This window comes from Camelina sativa, chromosome 1, assembly GCF_000633955.1.
Source record: "Camelina sativa cultivar DH55 chromosome 1, Cs, whole genome shotgun sequence".
Taxonomy (NCBI): Eukaryota; Viridiplantae; Streptophyta; class Magnoliopsida; order Brassicales; family Brassicaceae; genus Camelina; species Camelina sativa.
In genome coordinates, this window is record NC_025685.1 from 6,771,854 (window position 1) to 6,786,902 (window position 15,049).

Consider the following 15,049-nt stretch of genomic DNA (forward strand, 5'->3'; position numbering starts at 1 on the left):
AATTTTGCAATTATGCAATTTTGTTTGGTAGTAGACTCTAGAGTACACAGGAATATCTAAAATGAATGCAAGCAAATTAAAGGAAAAAATAAATAAAAGTAAATGGTGAAAATGTGGTTTACAATAAATTAAAAAGCTGATCTTCTATTTTTATATATAAGTCTCTGAGTTCTCTTTTGCAACATTACGTTTTTTCTTTCCCTTTTTTGCTGTGTTTGCAATTTTTCTCTTGTTTTAACGCATTCATTTACAACAATGTTTCACGTTATTTAGTAACACCACACCTTCAATAAAATCAATACATGGACAAAGAGGATATAGGTATGTCAGAAAAAAAAATCGAAGCTTTAAGAGTGACATAACATTTCGAAGTTAAATGTAAGAGTATAAATGGTGTTGGGTTAGTTCTGATGGAGTACGACATTGATCGCAACATATGAACCGGAGTAAAAAGCAGACTTGATATTTTGTTTAATCTAGTGAACCGGTCTGCAATTTGTGCAAACATAAAAACAATATATAGAGATGATCAGAATATATAATCTAGTGGTTCTTACTTCTTAGTGTTCTTGACAAAATAAAATGATAGAAACCTATATATTGCATGTAGTAGTGTAATTACCCTACATATGTTTTCGGAAGCCTTTTTAGCTAAACTCAAGGCTATATAATCTGTTTTATGGCATACTTAGTTATTGGTGCAAACGTTTGGACTTTGGAGTATTGCTAAAAGGATTTCGTGAAGATAGATAGTTAAGCCAAATATACTAATTAAAACAATATCTCAAACTTTGATTAATTGTTCAAGATATTAATTGAAACTATGACTAATTATATTCATCCTAGCATCCATTAAAATCTAGTTTAATGGATACTTTAAGTCAATCACAAGCACCGTTCTCTGCCATACAACACATAATGGAAACCTTATCATCAATTTTATATTACTTTTTTGTTCTAAAGATCAGCAATGTATATTTGAATTTACTTAATCATCTTTTTTTATTTCCATTGCTCACATGAGAAAAAAGTTATATAAAACCAAAGAAAATGAAATGAACAAAGCAACAAGAAAAGCGGAATGGGGAAAATGGTGAAGGAAAGAGAGTATTCATTTTTTTTAGTTTGAATTACAATTTGGGGTTAAAGTGAAAATTTTCGTCGGGACAAAAGCTGAAAATGGTCTGCGTTTATGTCATTTTTTGTTTTTATGAAAGCATATTAGAATAATATTATAAGAATAATGAGTAGATTCATAACTAAAAAAGGTGAAAACAAAAATTGGAAATGCGTTAAAAAAAAGAAAAAGAAAAAAAAAAGAAAGAGTATGTATGATAGGGTGTCTCCGTCGGCCGTTGAAGTTGTCAGTGTCTTCAGATCGGCCACGTCCCTCTCCTCTCCCCATTCTTTTCTCTTTTGTCTTTTCTTCTCTCTTATTTTTTTAATACAAAACTTCGAAGTTTTTTTTTTTTTTTCTCAAATGGTGATTACCATTTCGACTAACAAATTTGTCAAATTATCAAAAAATACCTGGGTTAACCTTTTTGTTATATCCGAATACTTCCTCTCACTCTTACTTTTTAGTTTTTATTGAATAAACCTACTTTTATAACACACTCTTAAATTAAATGGTATTTTAGTGAAATATATATATATATATATATATATATGACATTCTGATCATCGTGATGAAAGAATGATACTTCAATATACTCTCCAAAGATCAGCATTTGACAAAGTAGTCGTAAATCGTAGTCGATTATACGGACTCCTCTGTTAGTATTTATTTAGTTAGTGCATGGCAAAATCATAAGATAAGCAGTTCGATATGTTAAAGCTGTTTTGTTTAAGGTTTAACTGAAATGGATTATGGATTATATATAGCCATTTAAAAAAGAATGAGAATTAAACTAGGTTTCGCAGGCTAGTTTTGTTTTGTTTTCATAGCCTAGCAGGCTCAACTATTCACGTAAATATGGAAAAACAAAAATATTGTATAGAAACAGCACATAGGTACATCTTCTACAAGAAAAGGAAAAGACGAGCAAAAGTCAAATATCTTAATAGGTGTTTAGTTTTTTTTTTTCAAATGAACGAAATTACAACATTAAAGAAACACAAAACAAAACCGTTAGCAATTAAATGGTCTGAATCATTCTCACCCACCAACCTCTAGTTAGGGCTCGTTGGCATAACTTTATTCATTCATTTAATCATATATATTTAGCAATATACATCTTTTATATATCTCACGAAATTAACAAAATATAGCATCTTACTTTCCTGAGAAATAAACTATACGTCTAAACTGATAAATAGAGAAACTATCAAATTGTATGTTACCATTTTTTAAGTGATTATATGTTTAGATGGGTTCTCGTTGTTAGCAGAAAACAGAGAAACTATATAAATAGAATAAGATAATTTTATAAACTTTCACATGTTAATGACAAGCTCAACATATAGTTTATGTTTTCTACGGGTGATAAACAGTACTCACTGATAAGAAATAAAATTTCAAGTGTGCCAATAATACTAAAGAATTTACGAAGTTGTGTTGATTCGTTACAAAATTAATTATAAAAAGATGTTATTCGGAAATGTTATCCAGATATTGTCGAGGTCGCTATAACTACTTGTGGGAAATTTAAGCTATGCACACAAACCGTCGAGGTCACTCGTTAAATTAGTCGTACATCGTAAATATGAAATATCTAACAATAGGGAAAACAAATCTCGACCAATTGAAATGATCACACTTTATCTACTTTACTTATCTATATTTAAAATGTCTGAGTTATCAAAACGTTACTTTATTTTTACGAAAAAATGTTATATTGTGTAGATAATTCCCCTTTTGTATATTGTTTTCCTTGGGTGCTAAAGTAGAGTTTGACCATATATTTCTTTGTCGGGGCAACCCAAATCTTGCGATGCAAACACTTGAGAATTGAGATAGCTTTGTTTATCCTGTTTGGTTAGAAATAGACGCACACGTTTAACTTTTCGTATATAGACATATCATTTAATTTAGTTTACTTTTAGTGATTTTGTTACACTTATAATAAAGAAGTTATAGAATATAGATCAAGTAACCAGAATTAAAATTAACGTATGCTTTTGAAAATTGTTATCCCCTATCTCAACAACTATTACGATAAGATAGAGTTGTATTAGGACTCGTATTCTTATCTCTTGTTTTGTCTATGATTACTCTCTACCCGTCAATTCAATCGAACAAGTTTCAACGTAACCTTTTATATCACTTTTTAAAACAAAACTTAATTTTAAAACAAAACTAGTGGTAATTCATTAAACTAATAAGTCAGGGTAGTGTTTTTTTTTTAAGTTGTCGTTGTTAAAGTTTAATTGGAGGTGACTACTCAAGTGCACCAGAAGACACTAAAGTCAATTTTTAATATGTTACATTGATTATAAAATTAAGAGTTAGTACGGATGAAATGTGACTTAAAAGAATCTGAGATCTAACAAAGGACAAACGGGTGTGAGCAATCATTAAGTTTTTCTCTCTGAAGATCGTCTTTCAATTTAAAATATTACTATTATAAAAAGAAAGCAAAAACGCATTTTCCCACATGACAAACATACGTAATTAGAATACGTGTAACGTGAGGATATATGCGTTTGTATACACTAAACTAAATATATACATTGTATAGTATGATTAGATGCGCATATGAATGTGAACGTGCATGCTTAGCAGCTTAAGTGTTACATTTGTACTTACAACATGTATAAGGAGAAAAAGGAGTTTATTTTCATTTTTTTGTGAAAAGATGAAAAAAATCAACTGGCCATTTGAAAAATATATAAAGAAATATGAAAATAATTGGTTTGTGTTTTGGTTTATATTATCGGATATAAAATTGTTAATACACATTCTGAAAATAGTTTGAAAAAGTGTTATATTTCCGTATCATAATGGAATATCATTATCATGTGCCATAATGAACGTATATGCTGGAGTATTATGCCTGCCATCAATTATTTCGTACTTCATAATTATACTATCCTAGTGCTTTGCTGCTAAATTTTTAATACTTAGAGATGTCATTATCGGTTAAATGTCCGTAGGCCTAAACAGGCCGATCATTCACCATATAACGAAAATAAAATGCCCACCCTTTGCTTTATTATTTTAGATAACAAAATAATATCAATTACAAAAATTATTTTAGAATTTCAGTAAATTTTGAAAACTGTGGTTTTAATATCAAAAAAACTTAAAAGCAAGGATTTAAAAAAAAAATGATCGATAAAAGTTAGTCTAATAAGTTATAAAGGAATTATATTTAAAAAATGCAAATAAGGCCTGAAATTTGTTTATTTGATATCACTTTGGATCTTAAGAAAACCATTATTAACAACATTAATAACATTGAACAAAAAAAATTCAAAAATAGTCAATAGAGTAACAAATTAACAAAAAAATAGCAAAACATATGCTAAATATAAACAAAACATAAGTAAAATATTTTTATATATTTTTATAACACATAAAATAGACTTTCAGATATTATACCCATCTATTTTTATTGTCATATTATCATTTTATTAGTTTATCAAAAATATCTTTTCGTATAAAATTTTAATAAATGTTCTCAACTTTCATGTAGTTTTCATTTTCATTTCAAACATCTAATACATTGTACTTTCGTTTTAATAATATTAGAATACTATATAATATATTTGATTACCTCTAATTACCTCTAACATTGTACTAAGCTAATACATTGTAGCCTACTAACCTTGGAGAGAGATCTATGAACATTCCAATGTTCTGTGATGTTTGGTATTTTACTATTTTAACATGTTTATATGTACAACAACGAAAATGATATTAAGGACTTCCGCTTGCGGCCTGATATGGCCCCTATTCGTAGCCATCTGTTACTCTTACAAGTTGGGTTCCTGACAAGTGCTGTGCGTCTTTGGAGATATATGAATCTTAAACAATTTTTTGATGTTAATAAATTGTTAGTTATTCACTCGGTCCTTCTTCACTTTTGTTCATTTTCAGTTGAACCGGAACTATGATTTATTTTTATTTTTTTAAACAGACTAAACGGGAAAATATTCAGTGTGCGAATTAAAACCATTCTTCCTAAATCATGCAAACCCATACCAATAAAACAGTGAATCACACAAATCATGTTTTCTACTCTTTTTTTTAGTATTCACACATTACAACAGACGACATAACAATGTACGATCTCAGAATACCACAAGAAGCAATCACATATCAGCGTTTCCTTTTAAGAGACAACATAAAATCTAAACATCCTAATGGATAAGTAGTAGCATTGGATGATACTAAACAAAACACAAAAGAAGATTCCCCAACCTTGGATGCTTTAACGTTGCTTGCAGTAGAAGTTGACAGTTTTTAGTAGGAAGGGTTCTGGTAAGCATCTCTAGCACGAGAGTAGCAAACGTAGTAGAACTGAGAGACAATGGCGGTGAAGAGAGTGAAAGCAGCACCAGCAGCAAAAACTCCTTTCCTAATAACTTCACAGCTTGGTGGATTGTCAATGTTCCACAACTTTCTATACTGTGTGTGGTACGCGTTTCTGATTGATGCCGCAAGCAAACATACCTCAGCGATCAAGAAAAACACCCTGCAAATCAAAGAAGAAGCCAATACCGAGTTATAAGACTTATGGGAAATGGTGGGGAAGAGTAATTGTAATGAGAGTTGGTAGTATATTGGTTTGTTACCAGCAAATGAGGAAGAGAAGAATGGCACAAGCTCTTGAACCACCAGGGTTAAGGGACTTTCCACAGCAGAAGCAACGACTAGCCACCATGATAAGGACTTGGCTTACAAAGAGAAGAACGAACGCACCAGCTCCATAGCTTGTAGCAATGTCTGTGCCATACACACAGTACTCATATTGCTTCTCCCTATCCGTTTCAACCTTGCCCTGTTAAAAAACAATTACTACTTCAAGATTAACCATATAAAAGAAAAACACAAACAGAAACCACAATTTCAGATCTTGCAGAGCAAATACATACAATTTTGATCTAAACATGTGACTTCATCTTTAGCTATTTAGTTGTTCCAATATCAAAATACACAACAATTACCAAGAAAGTTCTGCAGAAAACTCTATCCACGCTAAGTCCTATACATAAAAGATTTGGAATTCTAGTAGCTCAAATGTGTAAAATTACAACAATGCAGTAAGCTATAAACTTACTAACAGCTACAATTTAAGCTCTCTGCATAGAAATTATAAGTCATGAATCGTCATTATGCATTTGGATCCTTCAAAATACAAATGGAATCTGATACAATTTTGCAATTGAACGCTAGCTACGGCTCGTATACACTTAGCGGAACACATTTTTAAACAAGAAGCAAGAATGTGGTGAAACAGATCTGAGAATACTTGAGAAAACAAAAGATCGCAGCGATGGAGGATTCGAACTATAGATTTCACTATACACAGAGAGTGAAGCTTACCTAAACACTAACTAATCAAGAGCTTCCCCACAGAATCATCACAGATACAGAATGAGCAACAAAAAAATACCAAAACCTATCAAGCAAAGGAGAAGAGAAGAAGAGAGTATGGGGGGAAGGTGGGGACTTACGACACTTCTTCTCTGTTCGGCGGCAATGGCTAACCCAACGGCGATGAGATCGAGGATGAAGACGATTATAACTACAAGCTTCGAAGCCATTGCTGAATTTTTCTCAGAGCTCACTCTCTCTCTATCTCTCTCTCTCTCTGAAGCAAGCTTTTCTGGTGATTGATAAAAATAGGTCAAAGAGAGTTTGACCCAAAAAGAAACACTTCACAGCTTTAATGGAATAATTTAATTTATTAAACAGTTTTAAATTACATTATTAGTGTGAAAATTAAAACGTTTTTAAAAAGGTGGATTAGTTAAAAGGTCACGGTCTGAGTTTTTAACGAAGACGAATTGAATGGTTTAGATTTAACCGGCTGAACTGGCGACTTGCTGTATAATACGCGTCGGTTTTACCGGTAACTGGTTCTTTCGGTTTGTCGGTCGATCGGTCTTTCCTGAAGTAGCAAGCCAATAATAATAAAGATTGTCGTTGTAGGTCAATGTTTTTAAACAAGTTGGTTAATCGATGCAGTCGTCATACATATTTGCACGCATAATCATAATCTTTGTTTTTAATTATAACTCCATGTTTTGAGTAATAATGATAACTTTTTAACTTATTAGTTTTGTTCTTTTATGCTAGTTTCTCATAAAAGGCCCATACTGCTACGATAATTGGGCTTTCAGTATGACCATGGCCTTCAACTGATTATGTTTTATTTATACGTGACCTTTCACATATCCTTATGTACAAATTAGTTTAAATTTGATCCAAAAACGTATACTCCCTCATCTTTCGTATTTTTAAAAAACGCGTATATTAAAATATTTCTTTCTTTTTACAAAATATAATTTAATATTTTATTTAATTTTAACAAAATTAAACCAATTATAGAAAAAATTATACAATTTAAACAATATATAAAATATTAATTTTTTTGAATTTTGCATACAGAAATATTTAATAAGATGAAACAAATAGAAAGTACTGCATTTATTTTAGCTTTTACTACAAATAATAGCTTATGTATTATAATGTGGGACAAATACTTTGGTTGACAAGTATTAAACCAATTATAGAAAATTATACAATTTAAACAATATATACAATATTAAATTTCTTTGAATTTTGCATACAGAAATATTTAATAGGATCATGAAACAAATAGAAAGTTCTGCATTTATTTAATCTTTACTACAAATGATAGCTTATATTATAATGTGGGACAAGTATTAAAAAACAAAAGTATGAATTTGGGACTTTTGTCATTATCATATTAGAAATTCAAATATATATATATATATACCTCTTGCATTATTATAATGTCAAAACAAAACATGCTTCTTTTTTTTTTACGGAAATTTATGTATAAATATATATATATATATATATTATTTCTCTAAATTAAAAAATCTAGACAATATGTCTAAAATCTTTATGATATCATTAATATTTATCTTTAACTGTATAATATTTATAAATAACAATTTGTTTAACAAGATACAATATATATTATTTAAAAAAATTTCCTTTTTATTTGATTTGGGATAGAGATTAATCAGTTTTTTTTTTTTGTGTTAACCGAATATTTTGGATATAGTCTACAATATATTCCCAATGGTTTGCAAAAGAGATAAAATATTTCATTGAAGAACGGAGGTTTTTCTTTCCAACGAAAGAAGGTATACTAGAACACATAATGATAGTTTCATATTTTCATTCATTGTCCTCAGTATAACTTGAGATCTTGATTGAAAATACAACATTCGACGATTGAATTGCCGTAGCTGAATGGAATATGAAATGTTTTTTTTGTATTCCCTTTTACTTTAGTCAAGTTACTGATGTATCCCTTAATACAACAAACGTGAAATGCACTTGGATTTCCAACTCCAAATCGGAAAAGAAAGAAAAAACAGTTTTTTTCCAGATTTAATCCCATGGTAAATTAAAATACATACTGGATACTTTTAAAGGATAATATTGATAGATTTTTGGCTATATATATATATATATATATTTACACATCTCATTATTAGGCTCTTACTTCCATACATAACTTACAAAGATCTTTTCACCTTCCTACGGTAGAAAGCAAATAATGATCGCCATGAAAACAAAGTCAGAGGTGGGTTGCTTTAGTAACGTCTTTGGTGTTTCAAGATGGAGAAAAGCGTCCAAGTGGTAAGAAACTTGATTTACTTGCCTTACACGTACGGTTATGATTTGTTTTGTTTCTTTGTTCGAGTTTTCAATTTATCTCTCTTGTTTGCAGCAAAAAACATATTAAGAATGTGATATGTTCTGTCAAATTACATCGGAAGAGAAGAGAATGTATGGTCAGACAATCTCGCTCAGATATCGCTCAGCTCCTTACCAATGGCCGCTTCTCAGAAGCTCTTCCAAAGGTATCTGAAGTTATTCTCAATCACCATGTTACTTCTGCTTGATTGATTTAATTTCTTTCACCATGTTAATTTTGTTTTGTGGTTTGGAATTTGAAACCTTAGGCGAAACAATTCTGTGAAGATGAGAGAAGGTTATTGGCGTACGATCAGGTCGACAACTTCTGCGCATCCATCATGCAGAATATATCTATTTTAAAACGTCAAAGGTAATTTCTTCTTGATATATATAACTTGTGACGTACGGTAATACAGTAAACCTAAGCGGTTCAATAAGTAATAACCTTATGTTTCTTTCTCCAGCGATGTTCATCTGTTACCAGACGTACTTAAAGAAGCAATGGCCGGACTGATATTTGCTGCATCAAGAATCGGGGAGCTTCACGAGCTTCAATACATAAAGAGCATGTTCTTTGTGAGGTTTGGGCATGAGTTTGACAAGGACTGTGTAGATTTGCGCCGAGGAAACGTCGTGGGTTCGGAGATAGTCAAAATTCTAGACACCAAGTTGCCGCAAGATGAAATTAGAGACATTGTAATGGAACTTTCTCAAAAGTACCAGACCAGTACTACTGCGGATTCAATAAGTGATGGTTTAGCTGCAAGTAATGAACTTGGCATTGGTGATTCTGAAGCGGAGAAGATGAAAAGCATTGTTAGGACAAAGTTGCTGCGTCCAAATGTTGGAGAGGTTGAAGGAAGAGATCGATCATTCATGAGATAGAAGAGTTTGATTGGGATTGAGATTGAGATTGTTGTTTTGTTTTGATTGTATGTAGAAGTTTTCATATAAATTCATATATATCTTGTTATTGTAAACAAACAAAGAATTATCGTTTCATTTATTCAATGATTTTAAAATTTCTTAATATCATTAGATATTGACATATTGTTTATGCACGTGTTGACAATTCACATTCTTAAGACGTCGTTAAACAATCTTGAGGATGGACCTATGTCAAAACAGGTCATTCAAACTAATGATGGGCCTATGTCAAATAATAATACTAGCTATAAACTAGCGGGCCTGAAAGTGTATTGGACTGAAAATCAAACATGAAAATTTCTCGATACCTAAACTGGCCTAAGACTTTAACCGAGATTTTCCCACGTTTAGCATTGACGTTGTTTATATTGAAAAGAAAAGAAAAAAATCTTGCCAACATCAGTCATCAAATTAACTGAACATCCATGTATACTCCTTCTCAGAAACTGATAAGCGTCAATAAAAGTAAAACAAATGACGTGTTAACTCTAGTGCCCCCAAATAGAATCTGATTATATTATACGTCGTCGAATAAAGTAATCGTCAAAACCTATATTTTCGCGTTTTTCTAGTTCTATGTATATATATATATATATATATATATATATATATATATATCTACGATTTTTCCAGGAGTCTCCAGCTTTTGATATTGAGAGGTCTGGTTAAAGATGTTACCGAACAATAACGTGGGCTCTACTTTGCTAGCTCAGAGGCTACTATTGTTAGTTTGTTACCACTTACCACGTGGCTTACATATCACTAACATGAACTCATAACTCACCAATCACAAAAAAGGTGAACAAAACATTTCTAAGGAAATCAAAAGACAAATAAGACGTCCTTTGTTTCTTTTTTCTTTGAAAGACATTGTTGCCCGACAAACAAACAAAAAAAATCGTATCTTATATATAACCTTAACTACTACAGTTTAATCTATGATTTTAAACATTACCAATTACCCTACAAATATCCACGAGTAGCTTATATCTATTGTCTTTTTACCAAAGAAAACTATATATATTTTAAAAACCAAACGTACGTAAAGATAAGATATAGGTTTTTTTTTTGTAGATAAGATATAGTTGGATGAAGTGGGGGTTTGATCTCTGACGGTCATCTTCATCGTTGGATTCTCTTTTTATCGTGTTTCTATTCTATTTTAAGAATATGAAAAGACATATAATATGCACAAGTTGCTGATACTCAATATGATCGATTCGCCAACTTGACTAATTAGCTTATATATGGTTTAGTTTTTTACTATATGTTCTTACCGAAAACTAAACCATAAAAACGTAATGTTTCGGTAACATATATAAAAACTATATATGCATAAATTCGAACGTTATTTCTTCTCATAAATTCGAACTATTTAATATGATATCTAGATTTATGCATATATAATGTAGCGTTTAAATGTGCTTTAGTAGGAGCCAGTTTTGATGGAGCTCATCGTGCTCCAGATTGTCGAATTCTATATAGTATTAAAAAATTTAAACCATTAAATCATAAAACATCATATATATAGTGGAGTTTGAATTTCACTGGCGCATTACAGATTAATAAAAATTGTATTGTACGTCATGGTTTACAAACCCGTTATCTAAACTCACATGTCAAAAGTTGGAATTCTCATATATAGTATCCTCTTACACTTTTAATTTGTCTTTTGAGTTTTGACCTAAATTTACGGTTTAACACATTATGTGATTATGATATATGCATGACATCGCCAGTATTAGCAGTATTTCAATTACTTATCTCAAATTTAAGACCTCTGTGTGGATATTATAGTCCTAATTAAGTTCAAAAAAAATCCCAAAATGGGGAAGCGTAAAGGCTTTAAAAAAATTTGACCAACCCATTTTTTATACATTGTTGGATCCTGTAATGGAAGAGAAATTATATATATATATATATATATATATATATATATATAGAAACGAATTAACACCAGATGCCCCGTGACACGTAAGCTATTGAGTGAAAGAAACCCAAATTCCTTCTTCTATTCACTTATAATTATTTTTACAGCATCATCATGTCGTGTGAACTTTGTTAGTTAATTAACTTTCTACTTATTCTATAGATTTACATATAGTATTAAGAAAACCATCAAACGAAAGCCAGTTAATTCAGTCACTAGAAAACATCGTACGTAAACTTACATACATATATTTGTTAGGATAATTTGCTGACAAATGACATAACTTCCAAGAGAGAATGCAATTTTATCTCTTTCTTTCTTTTTAATTTATTGGGGAAACTATAAATTGAAACTCAAAGTACTGTTTAAGTTTGTGTTTTTAGTTATTTTGATAAAACTAATTCTGAAATTTTATGAAGAGTCGGAATTCATGCCAAGGTTGAATTCGAAGTTTAATAGTTCAAAACTCTTAATTATTCTCTAATTCCAAAGTAAAACTCTGATCAATAAACAACCATAAATTTGTCAAATATCATTTTGTTTCATGGATATTGTACATGAACTTTACTTTTAACTGGTAAATTTTTTTTTTTCCCCACGTACAAACAAAAGTTGAAGGGCTAGAAATGAATTTGTGTTGTTATCTTTTAACAAGACAAAAAAGGAAATGTTTAGGAGTTATACGGACTTACTAAAAATCATATATGTTTTCATTTCTCAACCACAAAAAGCCTTCTTATATATCTGATTGTATGTATGTATATATACCCACGTTTCACAATTACAATCTGATCTGATTAGGAGTCAATCAAAAATTACAGACTGGCTAAATCAAAACTGGAAAAAAATATTAATGAGAGTCTGCATCATCAACTCGTGTTTGTTGTTCGTCTCAGTCTGATCTGTAACGGCGTTTTGACAAAGATCCCGCCTAACTCAACCCATAGACATAAGACATGTGTCGTCTCGTGGTAGTTCTATCCGTATGAAAAACGCTTTCCATGTTACTTACCATCCAGTGAACTCAACCCCCATCTTTCACTTACACCTGTCCTTTCTTTTTCTTGACCCAAAAAAAAAACAAAAAAAAAAAGTTGGCACATACCCATTACAAAAAATAACACTTTTAGAATGTATCTTTCTCTACTTTTTTTTTTTTAATGAATAAAGACTTTTCACATATATATTTATCACAATTATACAACTCATTCAAACAATTACAGGAAAATAACGAGTATTTTCAAGCGTACAAATATTGTAATGACTTTGAGTTAATTCCCTAATACTTGGGGAAAAAACCTTTGAAAATATAACAATTTTTTTTTTAGATCACACGAGGCGGTACAGTCATACACACAACATAATATTAAAGAACTAATATAAAAATCAACTTTATAGTATAGGTTCAAGGAACCAAAAGGGATAGCATAAATCACGACGCTCTAATTGATCCACGTGTCACGATAAACATAAAGTGGGACCCGTATTGTAGGTGCACGTTAACGAAGATTGGGCGGCCTTGTTCTTATACTATTACTCCTATGCTTATCTATTATTATTATATATATACATTCACATACAAGTAGCAGAGCTTCGAAATCTTTAATCTTGAAATACAAAATAGAAAAGAAAATAAAAAGATCAACGAGAGACATCAAAGATATTGTTGTGATAAAAGTGCAAAGATATTTTTTCTTTGTTTCTTTAGAGAGGGAGGAGATTATATATTTAGAGAATGGGTCTCCAAGAACTTGACCCGTTAGCTCAATTGAGCTTACCACCGGGTTTTAGATTTTACCCGACGGACGAAGAGCTTATGGTTGAGTATCTCTGCAGGAAAGCCGCCGGTCACGATTTCTCTCTCCAGCTCATAGCTGAGATCGATCTCTACAAATTCGATCCTTGGGTTTTACCAAGTACGTTACTACCTTAACCGGCCAGGTTTTGTCTTTTTTTTTTTGTAGATTAATTTTATCTAATTATTTTTCTTGATTGTAGGTAAGGCGTTATTTGGTGAAAAGGAATGGTATTTTTTCAGCCCGAGGGATAGGAAGTATCCGAACGGGTCTAGACCGAACCGTGTTGCGGGGTCGGGTTATTGGAAAGCCACCGGTACGGATAAGGTTATCTCGACGGAAGGAAGAAGAGTTGGTATCAAGAAAGCTTTGGTGTTTTACGTTGGAAAAGCACCAAAAGGCACCAAAACCAATTGGATCATGCATGAATACCGTTTATTCGAACCCTCTCGTAGAAACGGAAGCACCAAGGTATACAAAAAAATAAAATTAAAATATAATAAACTAAATTGTATCTCTAGTGTTCTAGATTAATAACAATATTTTTTGTTGTGTTCAGCTTGATGATTGGGTTTTATGTCGAATATACAAAAAGCAAACAAGCGCACAGAAACAGGTTTATAACAATCTAATGACGACTGGTCGAGAATACAGCAACAATGGTTCGTCGACATCTTCGTCGTCTCATCAATACGACGACGTTCTAGAATCTTTACATGAGATTGACAACAGAAGTTTGGGATTCGCCGCCGGTTCATCATCTAACGCGCTGCCTCATAGTCATAGACCGGTTTTAACCAATCAGAAAACCGGGTTTCACGGTTTAGTTAGGGAGCCAAGTTTTGACTGGGCGAATTTGGTTGGACAGAACTCGGTACCGGAACTCGGACTGAGTCATAACGTTGCGAGTATCCGTTATGGTGACGGTGGAACGCAGCAACAGCAGACTGAGGGGATTCCTCGGTTTAATAACTCGGACGTATTGGCTCATCACCAGGGTTTTAGTGTCGACCCGGTTAGCGGAATTGGGTACTCAGGTCAACAAAATAGTGGGTTCGGGTTTATTTGATTGTGTAATGATGACGTAATATAAAAAGCAACATAATTTTATTTTTTTTGGTCTAAGTCAGATTTTATTAATTAAGGGTAGAATTCGAACTTCAGGGTTAAGATTTAGGTTCTACGACTTGTATTTGTATATTCGTCGTCATTTGTCCTGACATTTTTACATTTTTGTAAACTCTTAAGCTGGATCTTTTGTATTAATCAATTATTTATATATACTAAAAAGTAAAAAACAGATTCCATTGCTATATTTGATCTATAAGTTTTGTAATTGCTAACCACGGACAGCAACGATAAACTATAGAAATGTTAGTCTCATTATCATTCCTGACACATGTCACACGCCAACATCTCATATTTCTTTTATTCCTGTTTGTTAGACAACAAATCTCGATTAATAATCATCAATTCATATATGTTTTTTAAAAAGGTTGGCTAGCACTAGTCTTTAATCGCCAAAATATATCGATGAACTAGGAAACA

General features: G+C 31.5%; 3 protein-coding genes across 3 annotated transcripts; 2 read left to right on the forward strand and 1 right to left on the reverse strand.

The window, feature by feature from the left end:
* On the reverse strand, positions 5,150 to 6,826 carry LOC104780234. Its single transcript, XM_010504742.2, has 3 exons — positions 6,622 to 6,826; positions 5,740 to 5,945; positions 5,150 to 5,639 (listed from the first exon to the last, which is right to left on the reverse strand). Exons 1-3 carry the CDS (start codon positions 6,709 to 6,711, stop codon positions 5,408 to 5,410), a joined length of 528 nt encoding a protein of 175 aa, XP_010503044.1. The 5' UTR covers positions 6,712 to 6,826; the 3' UTR covers positions 5,150 to 5,407.
* On the forward strand, positions 8,941 to 9,733 carry LOC104704891. The gene is made up of 3 exons (XM_010420906.1): positions 8,941 to 9,012; positions 9,115 to 9,218; positions 9,313 to 9,733. The coding sequence occupies exons 1-3, from the start codon at positions 8,941 to 8,943 to the stop codon at positions 9,731 to 9,733; spliced, it is 597 nt and encodes a 198-aa protein (XP_010419208.1).
* LOC104780243 (NAC domain-containing protein 55) lies at positions 13,282 to 14,782 on the forward strand. The gene is made up of 3 exons (XM_010504750.2): positions 13,282 to 13,621; positions 13,704 to 13,972; positions 14,061 to 14,782. Exons 1-3 carry the CDS (start codon positions 13,441 to 13,443, stop codon positions 14,568 to 14,570), a joined length of 960 nt encoding a protein of 319 aa, XP_010503052.1. The 5' UTR covers positions 13,282 to 13,440; the 3' UTR covers positions 14,571 to 14,782.

Coding starts and splice junctions, on each gene's coding strand:
- LOC104780234 (XM_010504742.2), bottom strand. CDS start 6,711: ATGGCTTCGAAGCTTGTAGTTATAATCGTCTTCATCCTCGATCTCATC. Junction 5,946..6,621: donor CCGAACAGAGAAGAAGTGTC/GTAAGTCCCCAC, acceptor GTTTTTTAACAG/GGCAAGGTTGAAACGGATAG. Junction 5,640..5,739: donor CTTCTCTTCCTCATTTGCTG/GTAACAAACCAA, acceptor TTTGATTTGCAG/GGTGTTTTTCTTGATCGCTG.
- LOC104704891 (XM_010420906.1), top strand. CDS start 8,941: ATGGTCAGACAATCTCGCTCAGATATCGCTCAGCTCCTTACCAATGGC. Junction 9,013..9,114: donor TCTCAGAAGCTCTTCCAAAG/GTATCTGAAGTT, acceptor TTGAAACCTTAG/GCGAAACAATTCTGTGAAGA. Junction 9,219..9,312: donor TCTATTTTAAAACGTCAAAG/GTAATTTCTTCT, acceptor TTCTTTCTCCAG/CGATGTTCATCTGTTACCAG.
- LOC104780243 (XM_010504750.2), top strand. CDS start 13,441: ATGGGTCTCCAAGAACTTGACCCGTTAGCTCAATTGAGCTTACCACCG. Junction 13,622..13,703: donor CGATCCTTGGGTTTTACCAA/GTACGTTACTAC, acceptor TCTTGATTGTAG/GTAAGGCGTTATTTGGTGAA. Junction 13,973..14,060: donor GTAGAAACGGAAGCACCAAG/GTATACAAAAAA, acceptor TGTTGTGTTCAG/CTTGATGATTGGGTTTTATG.